This window comes from Periplaneta americana, chromosome 9 (genome assembly GCF_040183065.1).
Source record: "Periplaneta americana isolate PAMFEO1 chromosome 9, P.americana_PAMFEO1_priV1, whole genome shotgun sequence".
In the NCBI taxonomy this organism is placed as follows: Eukaryota; Metazoa; Arthropoda; class Insecta; order Blattodea; family Blattidae; genus Periplaneta; species Periplaneta americana.
Window position 1 is genome coordinate 63,902,061 of NC_091125.1, and position 14,731 is coordinate 63,916,791.

The 14,731-nt window shown below is 35.5% G+C and overlaps 1 protein-coding gene across 1 annotated transcript; it reads right to left on the reverse strand.

The window, feature by feature from the left end:
* Nucleotides 1–685: 685 nt before the first annotated feature.
* On the reverse strand, nt 686–14,511 carry LOC138706021 (hemolymph lipopolysaccharide-binding protein-like). Its single transcript, XM_069834914.1, has 4 exons — nt 14,302–14,511; nt 10,478–10,595; nt 7,354–7,623; nt 686–1,902 (listed from the first exon to the last, which is right to left on the reverse strand). The coding sequence occupies exons 1-4, from the start codon at nt 14,446–14,448 to the stop codon at nt 1,715–1,717; spliced, it is 723 nt and encodes a 240-aa protein (XP_069691015.1). The 5' UTR covers nt 14,449–14,511; the 3' UTR covers nt 686–1,714.
* Between the last annotated feature and the right edge of the window lie 220 nt (nt 14,512–14,731).

Sequence of the window (14,731 nt, forward strand, 5' to 3'; positions counted from 1 at the left end):
ATAAACTATATTGTATAGTGACAAGATACAGTCATATGATTACATACTCGTTTCTAACCATCTTCCTTTCAGCGGGCACAGATTTAATTTTGAAGGGCCGCTGTATTTTTATAACATTTCTTGATAACTCTTGACTTAATTCATTATATACACTGTGCAACACAGTTTATATATATGTATATATATATATATGAATTTAATATGGGAAATCAATTTATATGTAAATACCATCTGTCCTTATGTTTCATAATTATAAATTGTATACTTTTAACTGTCCCGCGCCGTGGCGTCGCGGTCTAAGGTATCCTGCCTATGACTCGCGTTACGGAATGCGCGCTGGAAGAAATTTTCTCATGAAATTACGGCCAGTGTATGGGACCTGTGCTCACCCAGCATTGTGATGCACTTGGGGAGCTACGATAGGTAGCGAAATCCGGTTGCGAATACCAGCTATAACGGCTGGGGGGATCATCGTGCTACCCACATGATACCTCCATTCTGGTTGGGTGATCGTCCACCTCTGCTTCGGTATGTGGGCGTGAGGCCAGCAGCCGGCTGGTCAGTCTAGGCCCTTCACGGGCTGTAGCTGTATACTTTTAACTAGGCCTATAGGCCTAGAATGTTTTATAATAATATTTCCAATTAAATACTCTTCTCTGTTTGGTTAAAAATGATCAATTCGTAAGCAATAATAGTTGCTTTTATGCACTATTCATACATAGGATACAACACTCTACTGTGTATAATACATTACGATTAACATATTTTAATAAACAAATGACAATGACATAAGAAGCAGACAGATCATATTTAGAAAGGCATACTAAAATACAAAAGTATTCTGTAATGCATAAGGTCATTCAAAAGTCACTTCAAAATTTAAGGGATTATATATTTTATAATATTTGAGTTAGAAAAAGAAATAAAGACATCAATATGTTGGAGATTTTATTTGTTACATTTTGCATTTTCATAGTCACCATTTTAATGATTAAAACATTAATGATTTATTAGTACTTCTGCAAAAATTTTAAAGTTTCAAACAATGTTTCTATCATTAAATGTTAGGATACAGCTGGTTCACAGTTGTCTTTCTCAAGTTCTGGGAAAATTTATAAAAATAACAATTTAAGACAAGGAAAATTTATTCAGAAGGTTTGATGAAACTGCTTCTGTTGGTGATAAGAAGAAATCTGGAAGACCAAAGACACTGCTGCTGAGGTACTTCTCATAAGTAATGAAATAAGTAGAAGTAATTATTACGGAATTAATAATGTTAGTACTCGTTTTCCAATAATATGGCCTCCACGATTTCGAGATTTATTTTTGATCCTTTGAATGTAGGATTGCCTTGAAGGACGAGTTTTCACGGTACACCCAAAACCCTACAGCAACTGAAAGAGCCTATCTCGCAAGAAATTGTGTATATTCCAAGACATTTTATGCAAAATGTTGTGCATGGTGTCGCAGAAAGAATAGTGTTTGTTGAACTAGAGAACAGCTGACATATTTCCGATATTTCATAAAAACCAAAACCCATTGTTGGCCCAAAACAATAATGTATTAATTTTCTTCTAGAGAAAATATTGTAGAATTTACAATGCTTTAAAATCTGAAGCGAATTTTGAATCACCTTATACTATCCGTAACAATCAGACTGTATTCCTGTACAACAGAAAAAGATAATAACCGATCACTGAGTAACAATTATTATTTACATTTCATTGTCGCCATCGCTTGCGGAATTCATTTCCCTCTCACAGAAAAATGGGAGTATAGTAGAGCACGGCATATCCACCAGTGTGCCATAGTTTCCATCCATAGTCACGCAATTCTCCCTTGTGTTTCCATTGGGCTCATTGGCACGCCATTTGCTGTAACCGGTGGAGTTCAGCGGTTGATCTGAAGCATACAAATGTATTGTTTACTCGGTATACACATATAAAATTTCCTGAGAATTACTTCAGATTGCATTATAGGTACTTTTTCCGAAATACTTTACAAGAGAGTTGACCATAAAGATTCTTCATAGGACTATCATGGTATTCGTCACTGCGGAAGTTGTAGTTATTTATTCTGGAATATCCTACGAGAAGTCACCACAAACAATGCATAAAATTACGGCCAACGTAAGATTAAATAGAAGATTTTCGCCATTCAAAGAGATATAGTTAGTTACTCATACTCCGAAATATCGTAAGAGAGATGTGACTACAGAGAATGCACACAATAACGCTAAATTCAAAATTATTATGTACGACACCTTTTATTTAAATATCTACAGTTATTTACTCCGAAATATCTCTGGAAAGAAATTATAATGGGAAATCCATAAAGTCATAATCAGATACGTTATTCATCACTCAGATAGAGGCGTAAAACGTTAATATGAAGCGGTTTTTCCGAGGCTGGATAGAGTAAGGTTTATGGAAATAATAGTAAAATAAAGAATAGTAGAAAAGTGAACAGAAATATTTGGAGAAATTATCTCATTCAATCTCAGAGGAACGTCCAAAGATGAAAAGAAAATTAATTTGATGAATAGCTGTGAACTATATGGGAACGACTACATTGTTAATATTTGTCCATTAATACAAATAAAGCAACCCATCTGTAAGTACTATAATGCGCATAATGAATAATACATTTTGTGAAACAATTTTTTCTTTATTTGCCTAGGTGACAATTGTTACTCTATTTAATTTTATTTCGTTTTAGTTTATTCTTTCGTTACTGAAGATAAAGTATTGTCACACTAAAAGAAATCAGTTTAGAGATCTTCGCAAAAATAAACCTGATACCGGAAATATAACTTTTGGCGAACAGGGTATACAAGGCATTGCGATCATAGTATATGATGCTTATTATGTTCTCAGAGTTTGCTGTAATAAAAAAAGTTAAAAAATGCAACATTTCCTACAAACGTTACAGAAATGAAAAAAGAACTGTGATGTCAAGTATTAAGCATCAGATTTCAATAATATTGCAATGATTTCTCCAGTAAACATCATCTTAAAGCAAACGCTAATTTGAATAATTTCAAGGAAAAATTGTTCTGGGGTCGGGTATTGATCCCGGGACCCTGCGCTTAGAGCAAGAATGCTCTCCCGACTGAGCTACCCCAGGAACTATACACGACACCGTCACAGTTTTTCCTTTATATCCACACAACTCAAATGGGCTGACAAGACGCCGAACCTAACTTGAGTGCACACAAATGCTGTGTGACTTAAACTGTGGCTTTCTGTTAAAGTACCTCCAGTAACGAATATATTATGCTAATCTGGCTTTCAGGTAGTAGCTCCCTGTAAAGCTGGTCCAATGCTGTTATGAAAACAATAGAAGTCTTTCTCAAGGTCTGTACTGTTTATAGAATAAATATATTTATTATTCACCTACTGTACAAAAATACAACAATTATTTAAAAAACTGTGCCTTTAGGATTTTAAAGTCTGCATGCCAGTGGGTCTGTCATTTGTACCTTGAAATAACCAACTTTAAGCAATTATGTGATATTTATCGTCTGGGTTATGAATGAGATCCATTAACAGTTTTACATACATCAGCTGATACTGACTAACATTTTAATATCCATAGCAACGATAATCATGGCAAACATAACCGTGGCAAGGGCATTTAGAGTCGATAATTTTGCGGTATCTGGATATTAAAAACAATCATGACATAGTTGTGGCATGCAACTCCAAAGGAATCTTTCCTAGCTACTGTGCACTTCTCGCAAATTTTGGTAGAAACATTCCTGGAAAATGCTTTTTGATTTTATTCGAAGTGTTTGCTTAGCAACTGCAATAGTTTCTATGTTGAACAAAATGTATGTCCACGAAACTGGACTGCGAGACAGTTGTCACTTAAACTTTCCACTAAAGCAATAGCTTCTTAGCCATTGAACTGTTTAAAAGCATTTTTGATCGGTTATTATTGACCCTGTATCAACTACTAGCTTATTTAGTGTCGATAGAATTGGTGATAGAGAGATGGTATCTGCAAAAATGGGGCTAGGATTCGCCATGAAATACCTGTCATTCGTTTTACAGTTGTCAAAACCTGGGGCAAACCCGAAACAGATGACCATACCAAGCAGGAGTCGAACTCACTTCCAAGCGCAACTCCGAAGCAGCAGGCAAACGAGACACTGTCTGAGCTACGCCAGTGGCTTTAAGCATTTTCTTTTGTCTAAATTTTGACAAAATGTTATATTTCTTGCAAGTTCAAAATGATTATATGCTGGATTATTCAGTACCATCGTAACACACTTCACGCAAATTAAAGTTTTTCTCACAACCACAAGCGAAGTCTAATCGCTTGATATCAATGAATAATACAGGCTTATGTTGAGCTATTTATGGTCTGCAAAGGTCAATAGAACAGCACAAACGCCGGTAGTCAAATAGTATAACATCAAAGCAAATAATTACATTACATTCAGAAATTTGGGGTATAATATATTGGACTATTATTGAATATGAACTTTAAAAAAAGGTGCCGTTACTATCAGAGTTTTAGTGAATATATTCGAGGAAAAGTCAGACTCGCTCGTGTGCTCCATTAGTTTTCTACCTTGCCGCTCTTTCTCCTAGAAGTGCTCTCTTTCTCCCATGCACTCTAAGTTCATATTTATTTCATTTATTCTAAGCTCCATCAAACACGTTACTGAAATTAGTAGGCAGCTGCTTCGGAAGGCCATGCTAGACTTGTATAATCCGTCATATTGGTTAAGCCTTTCTTTTAATTGAATTCAGTTTCCTGCAAGTATTTATTAGGGAGCGCGGTATCCTTGTGGTAAAGGCAAACTGCAAACCGGAAGGTCGTGGATTCAATTCGCAATACGGTCATGGATTTATTTGATAATATTCTTTATTACGACGAAGTACAACGCTAACAAAAGTAGTGTTAGAAAGCTGTTTTTGTTCTGGATAACGTTCAAGATGCTGTTTGCAAATACCTCGTGAATTTCTTCCCGCATTCTCCATAAGGAACACATCCACACATTCATCGCTTGAAAACATATTCCAGAGCCTTATAGTTACAGTCAAAAATAAATTTTTTGTTGCCATAGAAACATCATGACCTCCTAATACTTTTTTTTTTCGTTGTTGGTAACTCTATAGCATCTATTAGATGCTTTATGGTTGTGCTAACAGATGGAGTTACTTGTCAACAATGTGGCGCTGAAACGTGTGTTCAGGTTACTGCCCAGCGACAGTCCTGATGTATTTTTTTATATTTGTGATGATTAGTTAATTAATATTAACCCGGCACACTCACATTCATACAAATTTCCAGACTCTAGACACTTCAAGAAAAATTCACCGAGAGCCGAGACCGGGAATCGAACCCGGGACCTCCTGACCTGGAAGCCAGCATGCTGACTAACAGACCACGGAGGCCTCCTAATACTTATATCGAAATTTACCTTTTCAAATATTATATATTATACTTTCGTGATACAAATAAAAATGTACCTTTAAATTGTTTTTGCTTTGAATGACCTGAACACAAAGCTATGGTACTACCACCACCACCACCACCACCACCACCACCACCACCATTACTAATATCACTAATTTATCAATTCCCCATAATTTTTCTATCGTCACAGATGCGTAAAGAAGTTGTAGGCTATATATATTTTTAACCAGAATATCAATAAATTACGGACAGCATACTGCGGCATTATACACTGCCAGTGACTCGTAACACTTAGGCGTGGTCAAGTGACTGGCAGATCTCCCGATTCGCTGTTTTATGTCATCTCTTATTGTGAGACAGTCTTGATAAACAATGTTTTCTAACCGTCCCCAAAAATAGAGTTAATTGTCAGATAAAATCTGTCGGTTTCATCGATGTATTCTTTGCACAGATGAAGCGACATTCAAGAGAAATTGCGATGTCAATATCCATAATGATCACTACTGGTCTCAAGTCAGTCCTCTCTGGCTGAGAGAAGTGGACAACCAGCATAGGTGGAGTGTCAATGTCTAGTATGGTATCTTCGGACACCGAATGATTTCTTTGAAGGTGCTCTGAATAGTGTCATGTATGTTGACTTCCTGAAGAACATCCTCAACCAACTTTTGGAGGACGTATCACTGGCAACACGAGTAGTAATGTAGCTTCAGCAGGATGGTTGCCCAACTCATTTCTCTTTGGTGGCACGTGATACAGCAAATCAGCTCTTAGCTGGGCGATGCGGTTCTATTGTATGGCCAGCACTATCTCCTGACTTGAATCCTTTGGATTTCTTTCCTTGGGAATGGTTAAGAACATCGTTTACCAAGACTGTCCCACAATAAGAGATGACATAAAACAGCGAATCCGAGAGACCTGCCAGTCACTTGACCACGCCAAAGTGTCACGAGTCACTGACTGTGTTAGAAGAAGAATACGGGTGTGTGCTGCTCAGAACGGCAGACAGTTTGAACATTTATAAAAATTAATGGAATTGTTCAGTCTTCCAGTAAAATGTCAACATTAATTGTCTTGTTTACATTTTCGTCTTTTAACATTTCTCAATATTGATGGCATTATCTTTTTGTACGTTTTCTCATTGAAAGAGTAGGAATTGGTAAAAACGTTTCCTATGAAAATTGTTTGTTTTGAAGTGCTCTATCAAATGGTACCTTATTTGACCCGGACTCCCATTTGAAATTTTAAAGTGATACGCCACTGACCCTACTTCCTGTTAGAGCTGATTAATGAAATCAAGCTCAAGTGAAAGTTCACATGTGGTTTAGTAATAAATATTTTTGTCTCGAAAATATTAATGCACTAGTTTCCGAAATAAATGACTTACGTGTGGTCCAAATCACCATTGCCTTTTCGTACGTTTCCTCATTGAAAGAATAGGAATTAATAAAAATGTTTCCTATGAAAGTTGTTTGTTTTGAAGAGCTCTATCAAATAGTATCCTATTTGACCCCTACTTCCATTTGAAATTTTAAAGTGATACGCCACTGACCCTACTTCCTGTTAGAGCTGATTGATGAAATTAAGCTCAAGTGAAAGTTAACATGTGGTTTAGTATAAATATTTTTTCTCGAAAATATTAATGCACTAATTTCCGAAATAAATGACTGTTACGGGTGGTCTGAATCACCCTGTATACTAGCGACTATATAAGTTGAGTAACTGAAATATAACTTGCGCTACTTTTATTTAGAACATGACAAGGCTTACAAAGGGGTTTATAAGTAATTTCTTGAATATTAGAAATTCCACAAATATCTCTAAGTAATTTTTACAGTATAATAATACATCGTCTACACTTCGTATATAATGATCAAGTAAAAAAAAAATGTGATTATTGGAAATTATCATGCAATATAAACTTACTAAATATTGTGACGAACTCTCCTTCCACGAAATTATCGTGGACGCCAGTGTACACATGCTTGTTCCTCCAATCGTCATAAACTTTGGGATAGGCCCACCATGTGAGAAGTAGGGCCCTTCCTTCGTCTTCAGAATTCAATATAAAGAGGTGGGCTCCTTCTCTGGTGCAGATTTTACGCGCTTCGAACCAATTCCTGGGCGTGCCATGGAACTTATAGTAACCCAGGCCGGGCAGCAGCTCATAAGTATTACTTGGCCTCTGCACAGGGGCTGAAACGCGAAACAACAGATCCCACCGTAACTTAGTCATCTCAGGACTTTTTTTTTTTGTTAAAGACACATAGAAATGATTCCAAGAACAGACAGCTCAACTTATGATGGATGAAGCAATTGTAGGGCGGATATATTATTCTGAGTATTTCGGCTTTCCTTGATTATAATTAAAATGCCATCCCTTAATAATATTTTATGATTTCATTTTTCGTGAAGTCTCTAATAAAAATATATTTCAAATATTTTACTGTACAGGCCTACTTCAGAACACGACAATATTAGGCCTAACAATGGATGACAGCGAAAGGCGATCTATTGAGTGGCTCTTCTTCTAGTACACTTGCACTTGCACCTTAAAATAGAGTTAGGCCTATCGACTTATTAGACTGCAAGCTGAAAATCAACTGACTTACGCTAACTAAACATGTGTCTGTTCTGGCCTTAAGTGTAGCATGATGCGACGTGTCTGAGTCATCGATTCATGAACGCAAGCATATTTGGTGCGCGGATTGACGGCGGGAAATCAATGTGAGCACTTCTGCTCTATCTTACTAATGGTTTATGTTACGTCCGTCTTTCAAAGTAATTTATGTAAACATTTTTTAAAATTTTCCAGCTTTATCGTGCGAACATGCTATCAATTTTACGTCTATAATTGTATAGATAAGAATACATTTAAGTAACAAATCATCGTTCTAATTCCAATACAACGTATCTGAATTTTTACACAAATTCATTACGTGGTATTTTTATTTTATTTCGCATGTTTTTCACAATCATTATAATCAATAATTGAGATAAAATAAACATTCTTTTCTTTCTTGTATTTTTTTTTAAAGATATGTGGTATTGGAATTAGAACGACGAAATAATCTTTGGAGACATGCTGTCCTTACCGTTTCAATTATTAAATAATATTAGCAAGCCTAAATCGTATTTAAAATTATATTTTTGGAACTACAGATTGGGGACTAGAGCTTGCCGGGATTTTTAATTTCGCCATAACTCATTGTAAATTTCGTATACATTTGAAAATCAGGTATATCTTTTAAGCATGAAAGCAACATAACCATGATCATGCCATCTCTTATAGTGCCGCTGTCCGAAAAGTATGGGAGTTCTGTCTTTTATATGCCTCAATGATGTGAGTATGCAATTGTTTATGTTATTTTAAGAATACCAATTATTATTCTGAATAATATTTAGGGTAAACTAGGGTCTGTTGGACAGTGTGTCCAACATGCCCGGCTGTCCAACAGACCCTAGTTTACCCTATTATATTTCTTGAGCATAAATTCCGATTGACTCAAAGATACTGAATGTGAACAAAAGATTTAATTAGTTTATAAGAAATCTCCGTGTGCAAACTAACGATATCAAAGCACTTTCTTGGTATGTTTGTAAAAATGTTTATTTCCGTGAATATTTTGTAATCGGTTATTTTCCAATATTAAAATTGTTTCTGTTTGCACTTCGGTAGTCATCCTAGGTTATCATGCTTGTCATGGATCCTAAGTTTGCGGATTCAAAGTCAATTGATGGTGATGGAAATTTTAAGTGATATAAGAATGCTTAGCATAGCTTCGTACGGAGGGGAATTTGGAGGTACAACAGTAGATTTATGCCACGTATAGAAATCTTATCCCTGACAGATGACTCCGAGCAAAATTTTCCAGCCATTTCTAGCCCATGTTATAATTTGTAGGTAGCAAAAAGGACCTATGTCAGCGGCATGAGTGTGTTCCACCCTCTACCCGCAATTCAAATTGTTATATTTCGTTAAATCAGAAAATGAAAGGCTGCAGAATGAGTTTCTGTTAATTACTTAGCCCAGCGTTTCTCAAACTGTGGTCCTCGAGGTCTGCCCTTGTGATTCTTCAAAAAAGACAGAAGACAAAATAAAATTCAAACAAATTGCGTATTACATTATAGCTGAAAATCTAAGAGATTGGAAATTACACATGCCAATCGCTTTCACTTTTTCTCCCAGTACTGACATTTTATGAAATTTATTACCCTACCCGTCTATTGACTTCCCACTCTACTCTCAGCAACAAAAGAGGGATTTAAAGCACTATGGACGTGGTGTTTCTCGCCATCTTTTCCCTGCACTTCTGGTGCTGTACTTGTAACCCGGACAGGGACCACCCGAATTCATTGCAGAGAAACAAAGTACCGAACCTTTTCATGTATTTATGACTTTAAATCTTTCTTATGTGGTACACGCTAGTAGTTGTCTATGTCTCTGTTAAATAGTGCCCATTATACATAATGAAAAACTGGCTTCGATCCGGATCTTTGAAAAGAAAGAAACGTGATGATACGCTTCATTTAGGCTCTGCTAATAGTTCAGAAGCTGTATATGATGATATTAATATCAATGATTCTAGTGCCACTAAAGAAATATCTAGTCATTCAAATATAGATCTAAAACAACTGTGTAAGAATCGAGAGGCTCATTCATCTCACTAATGTGAGTACCAACATTTATTTCATTATTTTTTTTAGTTAATAAGTTAAAGATTATCCAAATTCTAATAGCCTTGAATTATTAAAAAAAACGAAAATACATTTTCTTCTATTAACATTAACTTAAATAGCTAATACTAATATACAATTAATTGAATTCAATTAATTTTAATTAATTAATTCTAAATTAAAATATAATTATACTGGTATTAAAATATGCTACAAAAATTATACATTTACTTTCGAAGGGAACAAGAGTAAGGTGGTCCGCGGAAAAAGTGGTCCCCACTTCAAAAAAGTTTGAGAAACGCTGTCTTAGCCAATCGATCTTACGAGACAGAGATGAGAATACAATGCTGCTACCTACAGACTCCGCGCTTACCTGTAACGGTGGCAGCTATCAGGATGGCCTCACTCTCCTCACACGCCTCTGTTGAATGGTTGATGTCTACTTCCCAGGGTCCCTGTTCCTCTCTGTGAGCCCCGTGACCCAATCGAACCTGCAGCAAGACATAGTGATGTCGCTCCAATCCTATAGCATCGATCAGATAATGGTAGAGAGACTACAGGGTTGTTTCCGATCTCTGATAACGAATTTGAATGATCTCATGTGCCTCAGGAGTCACACGACAGCTGAACTGTGGTGCGAGGTGACAGACCAGTATTGAGTGATCTCATAATCAGAATGCACGGCGACTCACAGCAGAAATTCTCAAGAAAATCGAGCCTTTTTGGGAGGGGTACATAACCCTTTCCGATGTCAAGTACAGTTAAGTGAAAATAAAAGAAGCCTGCAATAAACGAGGTTTTGTTATTTCCAAGAAAGGCATCTTCTGTGTACCTACTTAATAATATTGGTAAATCTCGAATGGAATTTTAGCTAGGGAAGTTTATTTATTATTTATTTTTTTGTTTAAATTTAAATATACAGAATACAGAATATAATTACATCAACAGAAATAGAAATAAAATAATAGAATCAATATAGAAAAGTAGATACAGATAAAAAAGAAGATAATTTGCATCTTCTCGTGGGATGCGGCGACTTGTGACGGGGGGTGGATTTGCTTGCTTTTTCCACTCTGGAATTAATCCCATCCAAGGTTTGCCAGTCTTATTAGGTACACATAAGATGTTTTTTTGGAAATAACGAAACCACGTTTTTTGCAGGCTCGTATGATTTTCACGTAACTGTACTTGGCATCGGAAAGGGTTGTTATGTACCCCTCCCAAAAAGGCTCGATTTTCTTGAGCATTGCTACTGTGATACACCGTGCACACTGATTATGAAATCACTCACTACTGGTCTGTCATCTCCCGCCGCAATTCAGTTGTCGGTGTAATTTCTGACGCACATGACGTCATTCAAATTCGTTATCAGGGATCGGAAACAACCCGGTATAGAGCAGAGCAATGGTAGCCTAAAAACTGTAGAGGAAAGTCCAAGCTCGCTCTTTCCACCGGAAGTAACAATGTCTGTCCGGGACTGAATTCTGGTCTCTTTGGTGAAAAGACATGATCTGACTAAATAGTGACTGGCATATGTGATTTAGAATCTTCTAACAACAGTTTTAAAATTACTTTAACTAAAAATGTTTGAGTGAATCTTAGGCCTATAGCATGCATTCTTTACTCTTCTCTCTGGAGAATTAAGAAATCACTGGAAAAAAAAACTTATAAGATATAATAATTCCTCTTTTTCTGGACTTAAAAAATAACAGTCTTAATGCATGTAATTTTAAAGTGATATTTTGTTGTTTCTTTCGTTGACCAATTTTTTTTTCGTTAATAAGATTTTCCGCTATATAGAATAAAACAACTGATTTCACTTTTAGCATACAGCTGAAGTAGAAAATAACTGTTCATTATGTTAACTACTTCTAATATTATTTTTCTGTGTACAAATATGCGTATTTAAAACTAACATATATATTAAAAAACGTGTGGCTTATAATAAAATCCTCATATTGCCTAATTGGCTAGCAACCAACATTACGTCTATTTTTGTGGGAACTAGTTTCAGTTTCCACCATTTTCTCTTCCAAGTGACATTTTTTACGAGCATTGACTTTGTCTGCGAAAAAGATAATATGTAATTAACCGTTTTCAATAATACATCCACAAAGCTTGACCTCGGATGGTACTGTTAATCATTCATATTATTTTATGATGAGAAGGAGCATGGATACTGGAAGTACTTTTGGAACGTTTTCTTCAGAAAAGCAGTTTTTCTTCCTATTGTGAAAGCTAGGGTATTTTTTTAGAATTTAACTAACATAAACGTTTTAAGGTATAGAATTTTTCTGAAAGAGTTGGTCATAATTGTACAAAAATATTTAATTTCTCTTCATTCATTTATTATTTTATTGTGAGCCTATGTAAGAGACTTGTTGTTTACTCTTCTGTATTATTTAACAAATTTTAATATAATAACATATCATTAAAAGTATCCTGTACTCTTAACGACTAATTATTAGGATACTTGCTAAATAACATAGAAGTATGAATAAAATGACAAACAGTAACTTATCGGAATAACAATACGGATATTGGAAAAGGCTATATAAGCGAACTTAAAAAAGACAAATTTAGAGCCGATTTTGGGAAAGTCGACACTTTGACTATTTTCCTAAATAAAGGTAGAGTAATAATTTGGGAAAAAATCCTTCATATTGGTTTGATTTATCGACACTAAAATTAGGCCCGCTCTGTAGATTAGAGGACGTCTTTTGACACTGACAAACAACATAACCAAAACCATTTTTTTTGTAATATAATTAAAAATCAGGAAGAAATTATTTTCATCATCACAATACTTATATTTATAGCCTACTTAATATAATGACAAAGCAAATAATGTTCTCCGCGATTGATTATAGGACGCTTAACTTTTCTCAATCCAATATTCCCACTTTTTTATTCAAATTCTAAACTCTCAAAGATGCACAATTCTTAATTCATGCTTTCCTATTCTATTTTTCCCAATACATTTTCCCCTTTCCCTCCGGTCCCAAAACCTAATTTCTAATATGATATATTCCTCCAGTATGTAGGTTTCCGTATTAACCTGTTGGTTTTCTGTTTGCCAACACATTTGTTGTAGTTTCTTTTCATTCACATAATTCCACATTTGTTGTAGTTTCTTTTCATTCACTTAATTCCACATTTGTAGTAGTTTCTTTTCATTCACATAATTCCACATTTGTTGTAGTTTCTTTTCATTCACATAATTCCACATTTGTTGTAGTTTATTTCCATTCACATAATTCCACATTTGTTGTAGTTTCTTTTCATTCACATAATTCCACATTTGTTGTAGTTTCTTTTCATTCACATAATTCCACATTTGTTGTAGTTTCTTTTCATTCACATAATTCCACATTTGTTGTAGTTTCTTTTCATTCACATAATTCCACATTTGTTGTAGTTTCTTTTCATTCACATAATTCCACATTTGTTGTAGTTTCTTTTCATTCACATAATTCCACATTTGTCGTAGTTGATTTTTACCAGGGAACTCTGTCACATTCCCGCCTCCAATTATGATAAAATTTTCACAGTAGGTAACAATTGGTAGAAAAAACCATACGTTGCGTATTACGTTTCGCAATCAAGACACATTAATTTGTTTTAATTGTTCACGTTTTCTGTACTATTAATGCCCGGTACTTATGCAACTCGTCAATCACGAATGTACGGCGTGACGCCTGTGTATACGAATAGTCTTGAACTTACAACACTTAGAATGCTCTGGTATAAAATACCGTTGCAATTGTGATAGGTCATGGTAGGTCTGTATCTGCTAGACTCTCTTGATATAAATGTGCAGTACAATCCCTACGCTATTGTGAAAATTCTGAAGGAGAAAGTTTCGCGTGATTTTGAATTCATCGATATACAGTGTCCAGCTTTGACAGACGCATTGCTGAACAGTTGAATGACATCTTGTTGTGTTATATACAAGGTAATTGTACTGTGAATGAAAAGCAGAGCCTTCAGTGTGACATTAGTGCAACACAGAGCGGCTCTTCAAATACAGAAGCAACATGCACAGAAACAACTTCCGGAGAGGAATGCCCAAGTAGTTCAAGTTCTTACCATATGTCTCCTTCTAAACATTCCTGGCGAAGTATTAGTGAACAGTTTTCAGAAAAATACAATGAATTACGTATATATAGCTGCGAAAGAACAAAATTTGTAACTAACCTCAGTTATCCAATTTCCCGTGCTGTTCCGCCGACTGAGCAGGGTGAATTTAATGGAATTAATTCCAGTGGAATTGCACTGCGAGGCATTCGATACCCCAATGAGGCAAAGAAGCACGCAGCACACCCAGGCGCATCTATAGAACATTATTCAAGAAAGAAGAGCAGTTGCTGAGTTGATGTGCAGTAGAAGACTCTCTTGATGACTTATAACAATAAGAGATTCTGTCACACTTTTATATACCTCTCATAGGACAAGATTATTAGAGATTAGCGGAATTAATCTACTTATAATAATTAGTAAATATATAATTCCAAACAGATGACACACGTGTACATAGCTATGACGACCGACACAGACGAGATTTGTTGCTTTGCAAAGTGTAACTCTAGCCATAAAATATGAACTACTTTTTACTTACGTTTTTTTG